Source organism: Limanda limanda, chromosome 12 (assembly GCF_963576545.1).
Source record: "Limanda limanda chromosome 12, fLimLim1.1, whole genome shotgun sequence".
Lineage (NCBI taxonomy): Eukaryota > Metazoa > Chordata > Actinopteri > Pleuronectiformes > Pleuronectidae > Limanda > Limanda limanda.
Window position 1 is genome coordinate 290630 of NC_083647.1, and position 13399 is coordinate 304028.

Genomic DNA, 13399 nt, shown 5'->3' on the forward strand with positions numbered 1-13399 from the left:
TGAGAGTCTGTGTGGAGGGATGGGGGTAAGTGACTGTCTGTCCTTGGTGGGGGGGGGCTTGCAAAAAAGAGTAATTGAATTCAGTGCACGTGTTGGGGGGTGTTAGGAGTTAAAAAACCCTGGGATCAAAAGTTGCCCTTCTCTTCTCAGGCCCTGCCAAGCGGAGGTTCCACTGTGTGTGAATTTGTTTTTGTACTTCCACTGATGTCCTTGAGCTCTTTGGTAATCCAGGGTTTATTGCTGGGGAAGATTGTGACCGTTTTGCTGGGGATGATGCTGTCCACACAGAAGGAGATGTATGATGAAACGGCGTCCACCTGCTCGTTGATGTTGTTGGTGGGGGCTAAGACGGCCATTCAGTGAATACGAAGCATCCATGTAATGCTGAAATGCTGTCACTGGTCCACTGCTTAATGGTTTTAAGCAGTGGACATCAGAAGAAAACACACAGTGCCCGATGTTTTACTCCCTGACCGGCCAGAACGCCCGGATGGGGGGAGTGCCATAGCGCACGAGTGGCCACAGGTTCTACTGTACGCTTTTCCACCGTTAGAGCTGATCACACCTACTCTAGCCAGAGTGCGGAAGAGGAGTCATGCTTTCATTCTTATAGCTCCCTGCTGGCTGGGAAAATACTGGCTAGCGGAGATATACCAGCTGTTGTGCGCTCAGCCGTGGCCTCTGCCTCTACGGAGGGATCTCCTGTCACAGGCGCACAGAGAGATTTTTCACCCTCATCCAGAGCGCATGGTGCTATGGGCTTGGCCCGTGAGAGGCTGAATCTGACCACAGCTGGACTTCCACAGAGTGTCATCAAAAGCATTCAGACTCCAGGGCCCCTTCTACACGCATTGCATATGATGGCAAAGGGTGTGCGTTTGAGGATTGGTGTGCAAAAGCAGGTGTGGAGGCTTTTCAGAGCCCTACATCTGGTATTTCGACATTCCTACAGGAACTTTTGGACAAGGGCCTGGCGTTCTCCACAGTCAAAGTGTTCTTAGCTGCTATTTCAGCATGTCACATAGGCTTTGGGGGCAAAACGACTGGACAGCATCCTCTTGTTTGCCAGTTCATGAAGGGGCGCTCGGCGGATGCGGCCGGTGGCAAGGAGCTTAACCCCACCGCGGGATTTAACTCTGGTGATCGAAGTGCTATCCGGCGCACCTTTCGAACCACTGCAGCAGGTAGAGCTTAAGATGCTCTCGTTTAAAACGGCTCACTTACTGGCGCTGACATCTACAAAGCGTGTAAGCGACATTCATGCACTATCAGTGAATCGGTCATGAATGCGGTTTTTTAGGGGGGATTTTAAGGTTTCTCTCAAACCAAATCCCGCATTTGTGCCTAAGGTTTGTTACTCAGCACTAGCATTTTGCCCTATTGAACTGTCGGCATTCCACTGTCGGCATTCCATTCCAGCGTGGATTCCATTCTCCACGCTGGAGCGGGGACGGCTGAATGTGCTCTGCCTGTTGCGGGCATTGCGCACTTATGTGGACCGGACATCTGACTTCAGGAAATCAGAGCAGCTGTCTGTGTCTTGGGCTACATCGCACTTGGGGAAGCCTCTTACGAAGCAGCGTTTGTCATGCTGGATCATGGAGGCAATTGCCATAGCCTATCATTGCAAGGGATTACAACCCCCCATAGGCCTGCGCGCTCATTTCACTCAGGAGATGGCTGCGTCATGGGCACTGTTCCACGGCGTGCCTGTTGAAGAGATACAGTGGGGCAAAAAAGTATTTAGTCAGCCACCTATTGTGCAAGTTCTCCCACTTAAAAAGATGAGAGAGGCCTGTAATTTTCATCATAGGTATACCTCAACTATGAGAGACAAAATGAGAATAAAAAATCCAGAAAATCACATTGTCTGATTTTTAAATAATTTATTTGCAAATTATGGGGGAAAATAAGTATTTGGTCAATAACAAAAGTTCATCTCAATACTTAATATACCCTTTGTTGGCAATGAAAGAGGTCAAACGTTTTCTGTAAGTCTTCACAAGCTTTTCACACACTGTTGCTGGTATTTTGGTCCATTCCTCCATGCAGATCTCCTCTAGAGCAGTGATGTTTTGGGGCTGTCGCTGGGCAACACGGACTTTCAACTCCCTCCACAGATTTTCTATGGGGTTGAGATCTGGAGACTGACTAGGCCACTCCAGGACCTTGAAATGCTTCTTACAAAGCCACTCTTTCGTTGCCCGGGCGGTGTGTTTGGGATCATTGTCATGCTGAAAGACCCAGCCACGTTTCATCTTCAATGCCCTTGCTGATGGAAGGAGGTTTTCACTCAAAATCTCACGATACATGGCCCCATTCATTCTTTCCTTTACATGGATCAGTCGTCCTGGTCCCCTTGCAGAAAAACAGCCCGAAAGCATGATTTTTCCACTCCCATGCTTCACAGTAGGTATGGTGTTCTTTGGATGCAACTCTGGAGGACAGAGGAGCCTCTTGAAGACGTTACAGGTCTGTGAGAGCCAGAAATCTTGCTTGTTTGCAGTTGACCAAATACTTATTTTACCAAGGAATTTACCAATTAATTCATTAAAAATCCTACAATGTGATTTCCTGGATTCTTCCCCCCCATTCTGTCTCTCATAATTGAAGTGTACCTATAATGAAAATTACAGGCATCTATCATCTTTTTAAGTGGGAGAACTTGCACAATTGGTGGCTGACTAAATACTTTTTTGACCCACTGTATGTGAGGCGGCCTGCTGGGCAACGCCTCATACCTTCACCAGATTTTATAATCTGAATGTTACTGTACCTACATGGTCTCATACAGTTCTGAGCGTGGGGTCAGTCACAAATGTCCCTGTCTGACTGACGGATTGATTCGTTAGTTATTGGTCTTTGATAAGCTTATCTGGCAATGCGGGAGTCGCTATATCCCATAGTGAGATACCGATACGAATGTTGAAAGAGAACTTGAGGTAAAGGAGTTAACCCCCGTTCTCTGAAACATGAGTGAGGTATCTCACCAGATCACCCTTCTTGCCTGGAGCGAGGAAGAGGTGTGCTTATTTTTTTAGACTAAAGGCGATGACATGACAGAAGTCACGTCTGCCTGCCAGTCAGGACTGGCGGAGTTTAAAATTGCTTCTGGGGGACAGCGCGGAAGGCGTGTCCCATAGTGAAATACCTCACTCATGTTTCAGAAAACGGGGGTTAACTCCTTAACCTCATGTTTTGAAGTCTTGAAAATCACCTTGAAAACTCACCATGCAGTGCCCCTAACATGGATGAGTACCTGTAGAGGTGATCAACTGATGGTGTGGCTTTTATCAGTGTTGGCATGTGGTTGAGAATATTGCTCTCCAACTGGTTTGAAAGAAACTACAAATTCTCATGAAAGCCTTCATCAGTCTGTAGATTTTGTGTGCGAATAGACCCTTGACTTGGCCTGCATCTGAGAGATCTAGGATGTCCTTGCCCAGGGGTGGACTGGCCATCTGGCATACCGGGCTTAGTCCCGGTGGGCCGTTGACCCAATGTGGGCCGGTCTGGTCCGCTATGTTTTTTTTTTTTTTTCCTTCTCTTCTTCCTCTCTAAATTCCCTCCAATTGGGCCGGCCAATTGGCTACAGAGGGCTAGCAGTGTGTTACCAGCAAAAAACGCCCGGGTGGCACTGAGAAGCATCGGAAAAGAAAGCTGAATCCTCTGGAGATGGAGGCTGCTAAATGCGCCAAACTGACGGACCTATTTGGTGCCGGGTTCACTAGCCCAGCAGCAGCAGGTGCGCCGGGAGACGAGCGAGGAGGACTCGACAATGATGAGCAAGTGGAGGCAGTTGTGAGCACACATTTTCAATCCTGAAGTTTATTAAAAACAGACTGAGAAGCACCCTCTCACCTGACAAATTGGAGGCATTTATGTTGATGGCCACAGAGAAAGACATTCTCATGGCCTTTGACTCTGACTCGGTGATAGACAGACTTGCAGAGAAGAGTGAGCTGCTTAAAAAGCTGCTCCACTGATAAGAAGTCTTCTTGTGCTTATGTGTTGATCCTTAATGGTGTGATCATGTACACTAAATGATCAATTATTCTCCATTACAGGTTGTTGTGATATATTTGAGGAGTCGTTCTCCCTCTGTTTTATATGTGGACATTTGGGACCTCTGTTAGAATTTGGTAAGTTTATCATGTATTTTTTACTTTATAATTATAATAATTTTCAAAAGGTTTTAAAAGAAACACACATCCAAAAAGTTCTCAACTCTAGGTGCAGGACAGAGGAAAACATTTTCTTTATTTTTCAGACGTTACAATGTATCCATGTCCTTCTCAGGTTGACCACTTGACATGTGAGAGCCTGAGGAGTATTTCCCCCCTGTCCATGTTCGAGGACTTGCTCTCTGTCTGCCTCCACTCTCTGCCTTTACTGTACCAAAGTTTGTCTGTTGAGTCTCCTCTAGTCTGGTGAGTTTATCATTTTTAATGTTTTATGAAATTTTATGAAAATTTCCAGACACAGGTAGCGCTGGCAGGGGCGTCACCCTGGGCCTGCCCTTTTGGGCTGGGCTTCAGCTGCAGATCTAAAGGCTGCTTCCAGGGGCATGGGGCCCTCAGCCTTTGTTTTTCTTTGCTTCTGCACCTTACAACATACATCACACCTTATTTTCACACATCCAAACACTGTTAACACCACTGACACGTAACATATTTTACACATCCCACTACGTAGTTAGAGCTATCTTGATTTGGAGTTAAATAAATTTACTTTTTGTTGCCATCTTTGAGCTAGGTGGTAACAGTAGTATGCATGAGAGAAGACGCCGCGAGATTTGTGGACTTCTATGTGGTGTCCGCTGATAATGTAGTGGGCTGGTCTGGACAGACAAAACCAGGGCTGAATTTTTGTCCCAGTCCACCCCTGTCCTTGCCCTTATTTTCACAAAACTCTTGAATCTCTGGTCTCATACTCTTTTAAGCACTTTGCCCAGACTGAGCCATCTGACAGCTGTGTGGTAGCCTATGTCACCATGTTCAATCTCGTGCTCCTCAAAAAGTGCAACAAACTGTCTGTGAGTCAATGCTCTTTCCCTGATAGAGTTTACTTATTTAGTTACAACATCAGTAACTAATGTTTAGCTTGCGTTTCTGTATTTGCAGCACGTTTCTGCATTTGCAGTGCGTTTCTGTAACGTGTTGTGTTGTGAAATTGATGAAGATGTTTTCTTACTTTGCTTGTGTTCTTTCCACTTCTTGCATGTGTTTTCTTAAGTTGCAGTGCGTTGAGCTCTCAGAGCCACCGTAGATAAGGCAAGCAGAGTCACTGAATTTTTTAAATCACTTCTTAAAATTTATTTAGACCTGCGTTGATGTGATATTGTGTTTTTACTGTGATTTTATTTACACCTTTTATTGTACTTTTAAACTTTTTTTTATTGTCATTTTACTGCTTTTACGTGTTTATTTTTTATTTACTTTTCTTGCTTTGTTGTCAGAGCACTTTGTAAAGTCTGTTTTAAAAGTGCTATATATATATATAAAGTTAATCATTATTATGATTATTTCTATCTGAAAAAGCAACATTCTTTTAGATATGACTGTGATGTCACAGCATCATCAATATCCCTAGTAGTGTCTCAATCAGTGACATCACAGCAAGTGTAAAATAAATGGAGGCTTGTTGTTTTACTGACTGAGCACTAGATGCACAAATATCACTACTCCCATTTTGCTGATACATATGTGAGTGCATTTTGAGTACTATTTGGACCAAATACTTAGTAAAATGACAGTTGTGCTGACACAGTAAGACCCCTACAGTATGAATGGAGGGTCCGTTAAGCAAAATCAATTTAGTCTTTTTCGCACCTGGCAGTGAAACAGGAGGGTTCCTAGTTCCTACCATCAGAAAAAGTAGCAAAAAAGTAAAAGATTTTTGGGGTCATTTTGTCTTTACTTGAAGGTTAACTGAAAGATAGTGTTGGGACCTACTATTGCTGAACAACATACAGGCTTACATGTGTACCCTAAGCCTGACCACATGTCTCATTTGTCCTGAAGAAAAAAGGAGAGCTCCAAGGACTCACACAGTCTTCCAGGTCTTCAACCCCTGAGTGACTTGCAGTAAGCATTGGTCACCCTGACCACAGGCTGTGATGTCACCAGGTACCAAAAGAAACCAGTTACCGTCTGATCTCTCTCAATTCCAACTTCTTCAGAAGTATATCCCTCATTGACCTTGTTTTTTTTTTACCTCTCCTCCCTGTGCAGTCGTAGAAGAACAGTTCCCCTCTTCTCAAGCTCTTCTGAACAGGCCGACCTGAAGTAGAATGCTGCAACCTTCCTCAAAGGCAACTTACTATTCTATTTAACCTGGTATACACACATACACACACCTGTTCTATGTACATTTTTAGGTTGTGTATTTTCACTTGATTATGTCTATAATAAATATATGCCTTCAAAACACATGCTGTCTGTTTATTCATGTTGCATAAGTATGAATTTTGCAAACCTTTACACTGCCAAGAACTCCATATAATCTATTTTATTTAATGTTTAATAAGAGTTACAAGTTGATAGAGTTGGCTGATGCAAGAAAGTAACTTTAAAATACATTTGTAATTCAATATTAGTATCTTAATATTAATACAACAGATGTGTTTTTCATGCATTTATTACAGTTGACATGCTGACAAAAAGTGTTTTGATAGTCAGGCTTGATAGCTTTAAAGAAAATATCTAAAGAGAAAAAAAGTATACACTCCTGATCAAAAGCTTAAGACCAGTTAAAAAATTGCATGAATTTGCATTTTGCACTGTTGGATCTTAGGAAGGTTCTAAGTAGAGCTTCAAAATGCAAAAACAAGAAATGGGAACAAGAGACCAAAAGTTGTGAGCAGGCAATTTATTGAAAACAACAATTTAACTCAAATAGGCTGTTCATCAGCTGATCAAAAGTTTAAGACCACAGCCTTTAAAAGCCTAAATCTGTGCAAAAATTTGGATTCCATGTCATTTCCTGTCAAGTAATCACACTGTGAAGATCTCTTGATGGCAAAGGCAAAAAAGCTCACGTCTTTGAACGTGGTAGGATTGTTGAACTGCATAAACAAGGCCTCTCACAACGTGCCATCGCTGCTGAGGTTGGACGCAGTAAGACAGTCATTTTGCATTTCTTAAAAGATCCTCAGGGTCATGGAACAAAAAAATCAAGTGGAAGACCGGAAAAAATTCTCACCGGCGCTGAGCCGGAGGATCCGAATGGCTGTCCGTCAAGACATGGGACGATCCTCGTCCCAAATTAAGGCCATTACTGGTGCTGACTGCAGCCCAATAACCATCAGACGGCATCTGCAAAGGAAGGGCTTCAAAAACAAGAAACGTCTTCAAAGGCCACGTCTCCTTCAACGCCACAAAATTGCCCGTTTAGACTTTGCAAGGGAGCACCAAACATGGGACATTTAAAGGTGGAAGAAAGTTATATTCTCTGACGAGAAAAAATTTAACCTTGATGGTCCTGATGGCTTCCAACGTTACTGGCATGACAAGGAGATGCCACCTGAGATGTTTTCTACGTGGCACAGTGGAGGGGGCGCCATCATGATCTGGGGTGCTTTTTCCTTTAATGGAACAATGGAGCTCCAGGTTGTGCAGGGGCGTCAAACAGCAGCTGGCTATGTGGAGATGTTGCAGCGGGCATCCCTCATGACTGAGGGCCCTCGTCTGTGTGGTAACGACTAGGGATGGGTATCGTTTGGTTTTTATCCGATACCGGCTCCTAACCGATACTTTTAAAACGATACCGGTGCCTAAACGGTGCCTGAACCGAGGAGCGCCGGGGAGAGGTCTCGCGAGGAGATCCTCCCCCCCCCACCACATGCACGGAAGCCCTGACGCACGCGGGGCGCAGGCAGCGCGGAGACAAGAGTCTGTCCACCGGCAGCCGTGGCCGACATGCGGGGGCCCGGCGGGAGGCGCCGCTTCCCGTGAAGGAAGGAGCGGAAGTGTGAGGAGGCGGGACGAGCGGAGACCTCAGTCTTCAATTGACTCAGGCACCGAAATGAGGCACCGAAATCTCCGTTGCATTTCGGTCCGGGTAGGTACCGGTTGTATTGGAACCGGTACCCAACCCTAGTAACGACTGGGTTTTTCAGCAGGACAACACTCCAATTCACAATGCCCGTCTGACCAAGACTTTTTTCCAGGAGAATAACATCACTCTTTTGGACCATCCTGCGTGTTCCCCTGATCTTAATCCAATTGAGAACATTTGGGGATGGATGGCAAGGGAAGTTTACAAAAATGGACTTCAGTTCCAGACAGTGGATGCCCTTCGTGAAGCCATCTTCACCACTTGGCGCATCATTCGCACTAGCCTTTTGGAAACACTTGCATCAAGCATGCCAAAACCAATTTTTGAAGTGATCAACAATAATGGGGGAGCTACTCATTACCGAGTCAGTTTTTGACACTTTAATTTCTGTTTTAGGAGGTTTTTTTTTTTTTTTTTAGCTGTGGTCTTAAACTTTTGATCAGCTGATGAACAGCCTACTTCAGTTAAATTGTTGTTTTCAATAAATTGCCTGCTCACAACTTTTGGGCTTTTCTTCCCATTTCTTCTTTTTGCATTTTGAAACTCTACTTAGAACCTTCCTAAGATTCAACAGTGCAAAATGTAAAAATTCATGCAATTTTTTAACTGGTCTTAAGATTTTGATCAGGAGTGTATATGGTGAACAACAAGTTTGATGTAAAATATGTTTGAAACAAGGACCTTCGCGTTTCTCATGAACAGAGCGTGAGATTATTCTTAACACTCAAAGCAGGCACTTCGGACTCTTAAGTGATCAATAATAAGTTCTCCTCACCTTAGCATTGCTCCTAGCTCTGATGTCTCCCACATCCTTCAGTTTGGACTTGTAGAGCATCCAGTTGTAGCGAATTTCCTCAAGACCCACATCCTCTGTTGACCCAGAACCAGACACTCTGCACTGCTTTTCCTTCAGTAACAGCTGGAACTGCTTTTGACCCCAGGCCACTCCTGCCTGCAGAGCCTGCACCAGGACACAGCAGAATCACAATGACAAATCAAAAACACAACAACAAACAGCAAAACACGACAAATAGGGATTCAACTGCAAATCACAAAACACAACAAAAAGCCTAACCGAACGACAAATTGGAATAAAAACCGCAAATATCAAAACACAACAACAAAAAGCAAAACACAACAACAAATAGGGAATTACAACTTCAAATCACTAACACAACAACAAATACATTATAACAACCGCAATTCACAAAACACAACAATGAATACATAATTACAACCGCAAATCACAACGCACAAGTGGAGCTGTGCAGTGCCCCCTGGGTCCCTCCCAACAGAAGTTTGCGTAGAGTTTCTTGCAACTGCTAAAACGCTTGTTTTGTTGTTCGATCTTTGCTGTCTTCTGTAGAGTTTGTTAATCAATTATGCCATGAGCAGAATATCACAGTTTGCCAACACAAAAAATGTAATTAATGATAAACCAAAACGACCAGCAGATGGCGAAGCTAGAGGGAAATATTAACATTTACACTCAATTAGCTGCATTTTAATTAAAAACCAAAAAGTGCATCTTAAGGACACATGGTAATACAACATACATAACAATTCAGTAACTTCAGTTTTTTTTTTTAACAAACTCAACAGTGCTTTCATGCACAAAATAAAAAAGTGCAACTACTGAGAAGTAGTTTCAAGAAGACTCAAATCATGTAGCTTTAGATGAGAATACTCACTCACTGAATCTATGACAACCAAGAAAACTGATCCTATTCACACTCCTTTACAATTACTGTTTAGGAATGGGAATAGAAGGATTATTTCCCAGCTTTTTTTTTTTGCCCAGCCCATTACCCACCAGTTGAGAATCACTGGCCTAGAGCACCCAAATGGCTAGCAGCGGCCCTGGCAACCAGCATAATAAAATCTGTTAGAATCATCAAAATCATCGGTTCCCAAACTGGAGTACTCGTACCCTCAGGGGTACGCAAAGTGGTTCAGGGGGTACACGGGTAGAACATTTGATTCGCGTTTTGCATAGTTCACCATCTTTCGGGTCCTATCGCACACGCTCACGCTCCACCTCCCCGATGGTGCGGGCGAGACGGGCCGGTACTGTGCCCGGAGCCCCGGGGGGCCGGGATCCCACCTCAGCCAGCGCGTGCCGGGCCTCACTTTCATTGCGCCACGGGGTTTCAAAACGAGCCCTCTGACTCGCGCAAGCGTTAGACTCCTTGGTCCGTGTTTCAAGATGGGTCCAGTGGTTTTTTTCAGGCATCGACGCAGACCCCCAACGCCTGGTGTACGAGAGCCGACGCGGTTGAGACGACGGAGAACAATCCGCCCCGGTCGACAGTCACGCCGGGGGCGGAGGGACCCCGTCAAGGGCGGGTGGGCAGCGGCGGTTTTAAACATGGAAAAAAACGGGGGGGGGGGGCGTGTATGTAGCTGGAGGTTGAATGTCTGAAGGGGTACGGGACTGTAAAAAGTTTGGGAACCACTCATCTATTTTTTTTTTTTGTATAATATATACATATGAGTTGATATTAGAATAAAACCATGCAATTGTAGCCGAGCGTTTAGTTGTTGTATTTAATAAGGGCTCAGCCTAAAGAAGACACAGGAGACATAGCAGCCGTTTAGTACAGCACATCCTTCCGGTAAAACCCCTCTTCAAAATAAGAGTCACTAAATAAAATAGCTTACACATTTCCCATCAGTTTTTTCTTTTTTCTCCCCTTTTTTTCCTCCACAAAAAAAAACATTTCCTTTTTTTAATCTTACGACACAGGTTAGCGACAGTTCAAATTACAGCAGCACCAGTCACACGGTAGCTGGCCAAAACTCTTTTGGAAAGCAGCTGAAAATTATTGACAGTCACAATGAAACGTTGGTTAATACCAACCAAATCGAGGAGGCCACAGGAACAGGACAGGCTAGCGGAGAAGGAGAGGCTACCTGAGCAGACATGCACAAGAATGCACGCACACACGCATAGTGCATGTGCGTGGCTGTGCGCAACATTATAAACCACCTCCAGTGTCGTTGGGGGTCCCCAGTCTCTGGCACCGTTATTTTGGGGGTCGCAGGCTGAAAAGTTTGGTAACCCCTGATCTAAATGATAAGGAAATGAGCTTCAATGCCTTCTAACTTATCTAGCTAACAATTTAAAACATGGTACTTCCTCTCACAGCTAGGGGTTGCTGTGACTATCATAGTATAGTGGCATATTGAACTCTTTGGGGCGGTGAGAAATGAAGTTTCACAGTAATTGAAGCAAAAACATGGAAGTTACCGCTACTTGAAGGTTCTTGGCGAGACATCAAGATTCTCAGCAATGCCAAGGAACCGCCCACCGATGAAAACTCACAAGTTTGACCCGTAGCATCACCAGCTCCTTGAGGCTCTCTTGTACAAATTTCACATGAAGCTAGCTGCAGAACACCAACATGATCAACATGGTATTTCCAGTTACAGATAGGGGGCTCTTGCAGGCTCTTGTGTTGCTGCCTTTGAAAGGTTTAAGCTGTCTGCTCTAGGCAGGCCTGCTTGGAGGTTGGAAGAGCTTGGGTAAGGAGAGTTTCTCCCTGGCTGGGTGAGCAGGAGAGGTACCTACTTCTCCTCCCGAAGAAGTCAGTAGAAAGAGAAAGAAAAGAGAGGGAACTGGGCATTTATAGGTCTGGTGACCTCATGGGTCATTGGGCACATAGCGACAAATATATGGAGCATTTTTCCTATCTTTATTCAGGAGTGTGGTCTTTCAGTTTGAGCACATGACTTCTTGAATTTATATTTAGATTGTGCATTACTTTTCATGAAAATCCTGCCCTTGCACTCAAATAGCCCCTGATTGCACTTAAATGTGCTTTGCTTCTGCTCAAACTGTGCGCTTGCACTCAGATATATTGTTGCTCAAATGGATTTCCTGGGCTCCAAGCTTCAGCCCTTCTCCACACTCGGGCTGTTTTCTGCGAGCTCATGAAGCGTCTGCCCTCAGATTTCTCCTCTGCTCTTGGATTTTTTTGTGAAACAACCCTGTCAAAATTGCCCAAGTTGATGGCGAGTCCAGCTGGTAGGGGGAACTAGTTGGTGTAGCTTTATGAGGTGTGGAGAAAAGGAGGTGAGAGGAAATCACCTGTAGGTTCTCATTGCAGGAGAAATCCTGATCTGCTTCCACGCTGTGTGGAATCCACTGATTGAATTTGTGGTAACTGTGCAGCTGAGCGAGGTGATAAGGGAGCGACCGCAGACTATGATGATGGATTCCCTCCCAGCGTCTGAGCACAGCCTCTTTCAGCATCCTACAATGGTATGAAGACATTGATCGTGATGGGGGCCGCTGAGTCGGACATGCACTGTTTTCAGTAAGTGATCCTGAAAGTATTGCACTGTCTGGGTTGAAGAACTTAGGACAGCATTGTAGGTGGCTGCCAAATTGGGTGCGAGGCAGAGTATATACTCACAGATACAAGCCGCCCCTGCCCCCACTTACTCACACATGGAGAAAACAGACAGTGAAGATGAGATGAGAGAGGAGAGCTTGTTAACTTGAACGAAAGGTGTGAACACAGCGTTTCCAGGGACCCCCAATGCAGCATTGAAACCCGCATTGTGGGAGATATCATAGGAAAAAGTGATTCATGGATTTACCCTGAAGTCTGTTACTATAGAAGGATGTAGAAGTCTTGAACAAACCACACAAAAAGTAAACAACTACATTTCAAAGTAACCATCAGTGAGAATAACATGTAATCCACCTCCTGTTTTCGAAACCCTGCATGATTCAATGTTAAAAGAAACTTACTTCAAGTGTGTTCTGTTGGATCTTGAGTTCTTTGGCACTGAGGGTTGCTCTCTTGGTGCTGAGGATCCCTGAGAGGAGTTCATTCCCTTTGCACAGCCACGCCTCAAACTCATTCATTCTGGATTTGCAGTGTCCTGTGTTCCCCTGCAAAACCCCACACAACTTTGACAAAGCATACAAAAGAGGACTCTCAAACAGCACACACCAACACTGTATGAGGTTAGCAGGTGTTTTACATTATTTTTTAGTGTAAATCAGAATATTTGGCTGATGTGTGGACTGCAAATTAGTTAGCGGGAAATGCTCACCACAGCAAACAATTGTAGCCAGAATCCTGTCCTTGTTTTCTTTCATTTGTCATTTTATATCACAAACAATTGCAAAATGGGTGTAAAGGTGTTAACAGCAAAACAAAGCTTATCAATGCTCTGAAGTTTAACTTGGAGACTATGGAAAAAAAGACCCTACGACTGCTACCTCTTTTTTCAATAAATACTAAGTACAGAAGTCTACAAGTTGACAGCTTCCCTATTATTTGCTTATGGTCTCAGCTGGGGCTCTTTGTATAAAATTATATATTTG

General features: G+C 44.4%; 1 protein-coding gene across 1 annotated transcript in view; it reads right to left on the reverse strand.

The window, feature by feature from the left end:
• syne3 (spectrin repeat containing, nuclear envelope family member 3) overlaps nt 1-13399 on the reverse strand; it is a 68381-nt gene that overhangs the window by 2980 nt on the left and 52002 nt on the right. Inside the window, exons 15-16 of the mRNA XM_061082419.1 lie at nt 12818-12961; nt 8834-9019 (exon numbers count right to left, since the gene is read on the reverse strand). Of these exons, the coding sequence (XP_060938402.1) occupies nt 8834-9019; nt 12818-12961 (330 nt within the window). The remainder of the gene's footprint in view (nt 1-8833; nt 9020-12817; nt 12962-13399) is intronic.